The sequence below is a fragment of the Octopus bimaculoides genome, chromosome 6 (genome assembly GCF_001194135.2).
Source record: "Octopus bimaculoides isolate UCB-OBI-ISO-001 chromosome 6, ASM119413v2, whole genome shotgun sequence".
Lineage (NCBI taxonomy): Eukaryota > Metazoa > Mollusca > Cephalopoda > Octopoda > Octopodidae > Octopus > Octopus bimaculoides.
Window position 1 is genome coordinate 26,414,356 of NC_068986.1, and position 9,666 is coordinate 26,424,021.

General features: G+C 36.7%; 2 protein-coding genes across 7 annotated transcripts in view; one reads left to right on the forward strand and one right to left on the reverse strand.

Moving 5' to 3' along the window:
- The window catches only part of LOC106880739 (anti-sigma-I factor RsgI8-like), a 16,816-nt gene that overhangs the window by 4,521 nt on the left and 2,629 nt on the right, over positions 1-9,666 (reverse strand). For 3 of the 6 annotated variants that reach the window (XM_014930826.2, XM_014930824.2, XM_014930825.2), the window contains exons 2-4: positions 7,884-7,936; positions 4,471-4,970; positions 2,567-2,594 (exon numbers count right to left, since the gene is read on the reverse strand). In XM_014930826.2, coding sequence (XP_014786312.1) covers positions 2,567-2,594; positions 4,471-4,970; positions 7,884-7,929 — 574 coding nt within the window. In that variant the 5' untranslated portion in view covers positions 7,930-7,936. Of the gene's footprint in view, positions 1-2,566; positions 2,595-4,470; positions 4,971-7,883; positions 7,937-8,091; positions 8,825-9,666 lie in introns of those variants that run through there. The other 3 variants (XM_052968659.1, XM_014930829.2, XM_052968660.1) reach the window with 3 other exon arrangements.
- Positions 1-9,666, forward strand: part of LOC106880740 (uncharacterized) — a 19,464-nt gene that overhangs the window by 837 nt on the left and 8,961 nt on the right. The gene's annotated exons all lie outside the window — the stretch shown is intronic.

Here is a 9,666-nt window from a genome sequence, read left to right on the forward strand (position 1 = left end):
AACAACCATTCACTGATTTGGCCATGAGCATGATGAGGTATAGAAGAGGTAGGGACAGTCACACTATAAAGTCTAATAATTAGAGGAATATTAGATTCAATGCTGTAAATTTATTATTTAATCAAACAAACACACACACACACACATATATATATATACACACAAAAATAAGAGGAATGACCAGCAAAAGTGGACTTCTATATGCTAGAAATAGATGCCGATTCGGCACTTTAGCTGGTCATTCCTCTTATTTTTGTGTGTATATATATATATGTGTGTGTGTGTGTGTTTGTTTGATTAAATAATAAATTTACAGCATTGAATCTAATATTCCTCTAATTATTAGACTTTATAGTGTGACTGTCCCTACCTCTTCTATACCTCATCATGCTCATGGCCAAATCAGTGAATGGTTGTTGAAAGCAGATTGGGATCAGGCAATACTTCTGCTTATTCCTGTCTGAAGTATCAGACTTATCGTCCTATGAATTTACTTCGTTGACATATCGACAGAATTTTTATACCTTTCAACCTTTCAATCAAGTCCGCCTTTCTTCCAGTAACATACTGTCCATATAATCTTAATTATTTCTTTAACTCAGGCACAGTAAGTACTTCGATAGCTGAATCATCGAATTGCTTTATATCCATGATAAGACGTAAAACAATAACAATAGCGTAGATAGTCTGCGGAAGTTTAATTGTCTACATGGAGCGCCGCCTAGCCAAGGGAGATAACCTACTTATAGGAAAGCCCTATAGCGTAGATAGTCTGCGGAAGTTTGTCTACATGGAGTGCTGCCTAGCCAAGGAAGATAACCTACTTATAGGAAAGCCCTATAGCTAAACATTACAAAAAGAAAAATTAAACATAAAACAAAAAATTAATATCTTTATAGCTATATCTATGCACACCCACACACAAAAGCTTCACACTGTCTTGGCTCAAAGAGAACCAAATCACATTGTTAACGAGCAACTTTTATTGTTAAAAACTTATATTTTAAGATACATAAGTACAAAGGCAGTACAAGGCAACCAGACGTCATTCACGACCAAATATTGCTTAGTAATATGTGCCATACTTTTGCTAATTGGTTTAGGTATCTATGTAGTTGTGAGCTGATATAAATACCTTCTTGGCTCCCTCATCTTTGACCCAGAGGCATATCTAGGATGTGACAGATGGATGGAAAGATAGCTGTACCAAAACTCAGCTTCACTACAGTTGAGAATTAAACCCACAACCTTAGAATCATGAGCTGGACATTCTAACCACCAGTCCACATGCCTTTATTCACCTGCATAAAAACACCCTTTAATATCAATGTATGCCATTGCATGCTATATTAATCTCAGTATCCATCCATTCACTGGCCTCATCCTTACTACTAGGTAATCTATCCTGTTTTGATAATCTTCCCTTTACCTTAAATAATAAGCAACTAGAATGTAATCAAAATGGCTAACTTTTCCATCCTAAATATATGCCTATGTGAGATGTGGTTTCCTTTTTAGCAGTAGAAGCAATTCTCTCTAGGTAAATAGGTACTGGAAAGACTCTTCTCTAACAAGTTAGTGACCATTACGTCTCTGTCAAGTTAGATGAATTCCAATATAAATTAGAGGTGAGTTGGCAACAAAAGGACTCTCTTTCAGAGTGAAAGGTAGACTATATGATGCTTGTGTGTGAACAGCTAATACTCCATGGTAGTGAGACATGGGCTCTGAATGCAGAAGACATGTGTAGACTGGAGATAAATGAAGGTAGTATGCTCTGTTGGATGTGCAACATCAGTGTGCATGTACAGCAAAGTGCAAATGGATTGAGAGAAAAGTTGGGCATAAGAGGAATCAAATGTAGAGAAGACTACATTGGTTTGGACATGTGATGCATATGAATGAGGACAAAGAAAAATAATGTAATATATTACATCCTGTAACACCAGAAGGCTACAGAAAAGATATGATGACAGATTCACTTAGTGAAGAAAAGAGCAAACATGAATGAGTTCGAAAACGTTTTAATCGATGTGATTAGATCATGGATTATTCTGAATAAAAGCATATTGTGTTTATATGAATTAGAATATCATATAACAGAATTGTATTTGACCTGACAGTGGCACACTTAGTTGCAGTAACAATGAAAAGAAATAAGTATGAAAGAGGTGACTAAAGCAAGGAATATGAATGGATATCTAATAAAGATTCATACATGTATAAAGTTAATAATTAAGGACATTAAGACAAGAAAAGATGCAGGTCCATCAAAAGATAGTTGTTGAATGTTGAAAGTACTAGAATTTGCTGGTACTTTACTAATTACCTACTAAGTTTATTAAGTTACACTATTTTCAAAAGTATATACAACAGTGACAATATCTGTAGCTTCACATTGTATACAAGTAACAACAGGAGCCTCAAGAAATTAGGCAAATTCAGAGAGTCTAGCAAAGTTAGAACAGTTTAGATATGATACTGTTTGGGTTTGCAGTTGAGATAGAATAACAGGTGCTACATTTTTAGTGATCTCTTCAGAAGAACTGATTTTGCATTCACTTACCTCTAGGTTTCTCAGTGGCCCCAAACACCTGAAAAAAATGAAACATAAATAAATGACTTAGAATAGTTTTAATGGATAATTCAGTGTACAGGTAAGTGTTCATAGGGCTCTGTCTTTAAATAAGTATTCATCATCATCATCATCGTTTAACATCCGCTTTCCATGCTAGCATGGGTTGGATGATTTGACTGAGGACTGGTGAAACCAGATGGCTACACCAGGCTCCAATCTGATTTGGCAGAGTTTCTACAGCTGAATGCCCTTCCTAACGCCAACCACTCAGAGAGTGTAGTGGGTGCTTTTACGTGTCACCCGCACGAAGGCCAGTCAGGCGGTACTGGCAACGGTCACGCTCAAATTGGTACATTTTATGTGCCACCCACACAAGAGCCAGTCCAGTATTATAATTCTAGAAACAAGAACCAAAGGTTTAGAACGAGATGTTTTTAGAAAATGATAACTTGCTTCTCGTGGCAGTTTGTCAAGGAGCTTCAAAATCTAAAAGAGGGCAATTTTCAGTCCAGTAGTATAAAATACAACATAGTAATATACAAATTACTAACCAAGTACATGACATTTAAATTTCATGTGGGAAGTTGCCGTATACAGTATGTGGCAAAAGAGAAGATTGTGGACTTTAGCAACAACAAACAAACTAAAGATGTAAATGTGATATCTAATAAACTGACAGAGAAGCAGGACTATGAATGCATTAGAGGAATGGAAGGGTTACCAATAGGGGTAGCAATAAATAGTAGTGCCGAGGCTATTCAAGACATGCATTTGTTGTAATTTATAATTATTGTTAACTAGGTGAGTTAAGAAATACTGAAGAAGGTCGAGAGAAAGTAACAACAGTGTGCAAGTAGAAGTTCAATCTTGACATGTGTGAATAACTGCAAATACACACACACACACAGAGTCATCAAGGATAGAAAATGATCTTACATTTCAGATCATAATGCAGAGAAGTTTATAGGGGGAATGTTTAAATGTGGAGAGCAAGCTTATGGCTGGATGTTCTTCCTAATGTGGAGAGCCACTTATGGCTGGATGTTCTTCCTAACACCAACCACTTTACAGAGTGTACTAGGTGCTCTTTATATGTTGCTGGAATGGGGGCTTTTTCATGTGATGCCAACATGGGTACCTTTTCGTGTGGCACTAGTACAAGTGCTTATTTACATAGAGCCAGCATGGGTGAACTAACTGGCATAGGTGCTTGTTACATGGCACCGACACGAGTGCATGTCTACATGACACCAACATGGGATCGCCAGAGAAGATACTTGGCTACCCCAGTAGGGTAAAGAAGTGGAGGGAGGTGGAAGAGTGTGAGAAAGAGAAAGATAGAGACAATAAGAGAGAGAGAGAGAGCTGGTGCATAGAGAACAGTGGAGGGAAGTATAAGTAGTACAGATGGGACAGAGATGTTCCATAAGCATGTGAGGGGAGATATTTAGAGATAGCAAGTGATGGTAAGAGGTACTAGAGGCCTGCAGTGGGTGGTGGTGTTTTAGGGAGATGATTTGTGGTGAGCTTTGCCAGAGGACAGAATTATGTGTAGGGAGAAGGGAGTGGGTTTAGGGCCATAAAGGACATGTCTGTATGTGTGGGTAGCCATGATTTTATTTAGCTTGACGTATTTTCTCAAGCAAAGCAAATTGCCATACACATAGTGTACCTTGGTGTCTGTAGCCATGCTTACATTTGTTTATGTAACCTAGTGGTTCAACAAACAAAAATTGATACAGTTAGTACCAAGCTTAAAACAGGCTCTAAGGTCATTCTGCTTAACAAGGTGTTGCAGATAGCATGGACATGGTTGAATGACTGAAACCAGCATATAAGAAAAAGAAAACAGCAACTTTAAAAAAAAACAAATTAATTATATTTTTACTTACATTGACTACATTATTGTGACCTGCTTGCATGATGGCATTTTGAACATAAATGATGGATTTAGGTGGTACTAGTGATGTCGATTCAGGTTCTATATCTTTAAAATATTTTTCAATTTTTTTCTCTTTGTTGCTTTTTTGCCAATCTATTTTTCTATAAGAACTAATTCCAAAATCGTTCTGTTTTACATTTCTATTTTCTATAATAACTATTCTATTTGGTTCCATTCGAATTAATTCATCTCTCAGATGCTGAGTTCTCTCATCATTTTCCATATTTTCTGTTATGAGCAAAACAATAACACTACACTTTTGTGTGATTTCACTCAAATGATCAAAAATTTTATTTTTTCTTGTATTTATCTCGTTATATAGATTACATTTACATTTTGATACCTTGGAAATTTGGTCAACAACATCAGAAGCTAATGCTTCATCATCATCATGATGAAAGACACAAATACCATGTTCACGGCTGTTTTTGAAGTTGGTAGGGGAAGATCCTAAAACCAAAAAAACATATACAACGTTACGGTGTGTAGTGATATATAACTATTAATTAAATCTGATATTTTAATAGTGTTTTAGATAATAACAATCATCATCATCATTATTTAACATCCATTTTCCTTGCTGGTATGGGCTGGACAGTTCAACAGGTGCTGACAAGCCACAGGATGGTACCAAGTTCCAATGTCTGTCTTGGTATGGTTTCTATGGCTGGATGTTCTTCCTAACACTTTACAGTATATTGGGTGCTTTTTACAAGGCACTGGCACTAGTGAGGCCACTTGGTAACTTGCAAGACAAGACTCCTCAACTACTGAAGGGAGTAGTATTAAGGGAGTTGGCTTTTTACCAGGTGATGAGAGGTTAAAGTAAGATAGACAGAGACAAGAACAAGTGTTTTGCTGTAGCAGAGATACATGATTACCTCAGCTGGGAAAAGAAAGAGAATGGTTGTGAAGATGTGTCAGGGTGAATCCTCAAGTTACAGCAAGGTGAATATAAGTGATATGGGTGGGTAAGTAAGTATGCAGGAGTGAGAGAGATGAGTGACAGGTGGATAGAGATAGGGGTAGTAGGAAATGCAGTGAGTTGTGAACATGTGTGGAAGCATGCCAGCAGGCATATCAAAGTAAATCCAATATCCATCATTGGTTTTATTATTGGATAACATTAGACTTAGCATCTTGCTAGCTCTAAGATGGATCTATAAGATAATACTTTTCAGACAGGGAGCCTGAACAGCCCTTCAGGTCCTGTCAAACCATCCAACCTATGCCAGCATGGAAAATGGACGTTAAATGATGAAAGGGGCAGTAAAAAGGGGAGCAAAACAGCAGAACTGGTAAACTGTTAGAGAAAATCTCTTGCAGTGTTTAGATAGACACCTTTATATGTTAAGTTTTAAACTTGCTAAAATCAGCTTTAACTTTCTTCTTTTTGGGAATGAAAAATAATTACAAGCCAAGTACTAGGGCTTACTAAAACTGACTTCACCTGTACTTTATTTACATTATTTACATTCGATGGATATTTGTCCTCATCTTGTTTGTTGTTAACACAATGTTTCGGCTGATATACCCTCCAGCCTTCATCAGGTGTCTTGGGGAAATTTCAAACCTGAGTTCTCATTCCTAAGGTATTTTTCGATGTTGTTGTTATTATTATTATTAAGGTCACTGTTTGGAATTGAACTCAGAATCTTGGGGTTAGTAGTCCACTCTTTTAACCACTATGCCATATGCCTGTGGGCAATTATGGAGTGAATTTTAGGGCTTATAAATCTAATATTCTCCTATCCTTCCTTAATACCGGTATATCAGCCGAAACATTGTGTTAACAACAAACAAGATGAGGACAAATATCCGTCAAATATAAATAAGGTAAATAATTCCTCATCCCTTAAATATAGAAGTTTTAATTGTACTGTCCAACTTTGTGTCCCTGTAAGAAACGATGATTTAGGCAGAGAAGGGAAGGTAACTCCAATAACAGTAGCAGGTTTTTCTAGAATAGTTAGGTCAATGTCATAGAATTCAATGTAAATTGCTGGACGATACAAATAAATCACTGAAAAATTGCTGTTTTACACAGCCTACACTTCAGACAATCAATTAATAAAACTTCAAAGTGACTAAGAGCTCTTATGTTGTCATTTAAACCAAATTAATATCTTAAATTAGACTAGGGCAGTTGGTAACAGAGAAAATACCATGTACTGTTTAGTTACACTAATTCTTTTACTCTTTTACTTGTTTCAGTCATTTAACAGTAGCCATGCCGGAGCACCGCCATTAGTCGAGCAAATCGACCCCAGGACTTATTCTTTGTAAGCCTAGTACTTATTCTACCAGTCTCTTTTGCCGAACTGCTAAGTTACAGGGACGTAAACACACCAGCATCGGTTGTCAAGCGATGTTGGTAGGACAAACACAGACACACAAACATACACACACACACATATACATATATATGCATATATACGACGGGCTTCTTTCAGTTTCCGTCTACCAAATCCACTCACAAAGCTTTGGTCGGCCCGAGGCTATAGTAGAAGACACTTGCCCAAGGTGCCACGCTGTGGGACTGAACCAGGAGCATGTGGTTCATAAGCAAGCTACTTACCATACTCCTCTGACAAAGTCAACTTTACATTTCATCCTTCTGAAGTAAATAAAGTAAAATAGTAATGAAGTACTGGGGTTGGTAAAATAAAGTACTAGTATACATATAACCAACCATATATCTCCCCCAAAATGTGTAGCCTTGTACTCATGTTAGAAATTTATATTTTAGCTATATCACATTAAAAGTAAAAAGACTAACACATACATTATATGTTACCAAGAAGCTTGGTCTATAAGAATTTGCAGTAACCATTATTATCATCATCATCATCAGCATCATTTAAGGTCCATTTTCTATGCTGGCATGGGTTGGACAGTTTGACAGGATTTGATGGTCCCAAAGATTGCATCATACTCCTGTGTCTGTTTCGAATGGTTTCTACAGTTAGATGCCCTTCCTAATGCCAATCACTTTACAGTGTGTACCGAGTGCTTTTTCATACCATCAGCACTATTGGGGTCACTGTGCAGTTTGCAAGACTACAGAGCTTGAGTAGAAAGGTGGGGGTGCTTTATGCCAATAGCACAAGGAGTAGAGAGGGGTAAAGTACAAGAGAACAGGATGAGAGCAGAATGGGTTTCTTGCTGAAGAAGAGCTATATGACTATCTGTGTTTTAGAAGAGTGGATGAGTGGGGGGAAGAGTTAGAAAATTGTGATAAGGTGCCAGAGTGTGAAAAATATATTGTAAGGGGAGTTTGTACCAAGACATGTAATGAAGAGAATTAAATAAAATTAGGTCACTTGAAGATGAAATCACAATGTAACAGGCAACTTGACATACCTGAACAATGAATGTTAGAAACAGTATTTGATCCGTTGCCCTCCATAATAATTCTATAAAAATAAAACAAATAGATAAATGAAAATTAAAAGATATAAACACTAAGTTAGAATAAAATGAATCTCTTTAAAATACTGAAAAAGAATATGACAAATTTTAGGGACAACAGAATTTAATTCAAGAGGCAGTTGGTGTCCAAAATCATTACCTATCTGGGCATTTCGATTTTCATGTGTTTTCATATCATTCACGTATCCTGCTTTTGACAATAGAACATGATCACATATAATACATATCCAATGTTTACTGTTGATTACAGTTCCAACTGTTCCTTTATGACAATCTCTTTTAAGCTCAGAGTGCTGAAACATCTTTTCCTCCCAAGCATTGCACCTCTCCACTTGTTCCGATCTAGAACATCATTTTTCCTTATCACTTTTGTTCATATCTAGTTTCTTCAGGTTTTCCTTCACACAATCTTTATACCTTTTCCTTGGCTTATGTTGTGGTTGCTTACCAGAGTTGAACTCATCATAAAAAGACACTTGGCAAACGCTTGTTTTTCATTCTAATAACATGTCCAGTCCATCTCATTTGAGCCAAAGTAACATGTTGTTCAATTGAGCTACAACATGCCATGAACAAAACTTCTGTATCTGGTATGAAACATTCCCACTTGACTCCTAAGATATGTCTAAAGCACTTTTGATGAAATCTCTCATGAAATTTCAAGCGTGGCCGTTGCCAGTACCGCCTGACTGGCCTTCGTGCCGGTGGCACGTAAAAGCACCCACTACACTCTCGAAGTGGTTGGTGTTAGGAAGCTGTAGAAACTCTGCCAAATCAGATTGGAGCCTGATATAGCCACTTGGTCCACCAGTCCTCAGTCAAATCGTCCAACCCATGCTAGTATGGAAAGCGGACGTTAAACGATGATGATGATGATGATATATATATAAAATATAAAATGGGACAAGAACGCAAAACATCCAGACAGTTAGGTGATACAAAAAAAGGGACAACAAAACATTCAGATAGACAATACAAAGAAAACAAGGATGGGTCATTTGGAGTTTTCTTTCCTCAGTCGAGTTTCAGATTATCTTTGCAATTTTGGCTGGTTATACTCGAGATTGCTCCAATCTGGCCAGCCCCAAGGAAAAACTAAGCCAAGAGCATTAGATTCCTTGGAAGAAAGCAGCGAATGTATACGAAAACAAGGACGGAAAAAAAATGGAGAATGTTACACAAATACAAATAACAGGACATAACATGTTATGTAAATAGAAAGAGCTGTAAGTGAAGATGACCAATTTGCTGTTAATAATAAACAATTATTAACTTCACAATCTCCATTTTCTTCTTTTAAATGAATATAAATTGTTTTTATATATACCTATTATTTTAAGGAAATTCATTCCCTCAAAATACTAGTATTGAACCAGTATTTCCTTTGATGAAACCATCCCTTCATGAAGTTAACATAACCTCTAATTAAATTTAATTATATATATATATAGATAGATAGATACTTTTATGCATTTCAGGCAAAAGGCTGTGGCCTTGCTGGAGCACCCACCAATATTATCATCTTTTCAATGGCCATTCCTGTCTGATTGGCTTTTGGTAAATGAGAGAGTTTAATATTGTGTACCTCGGTTGAGATTCTTGTCATGATGTAGGTTTATCTCGGATCATGGACAGCAGAAGGTCAAGTTGCTTCTTGGAAACATCTACCCCCACTTCATGTAAATCTGTTTTTTTTTTTTTTTTTTTTTTTTTT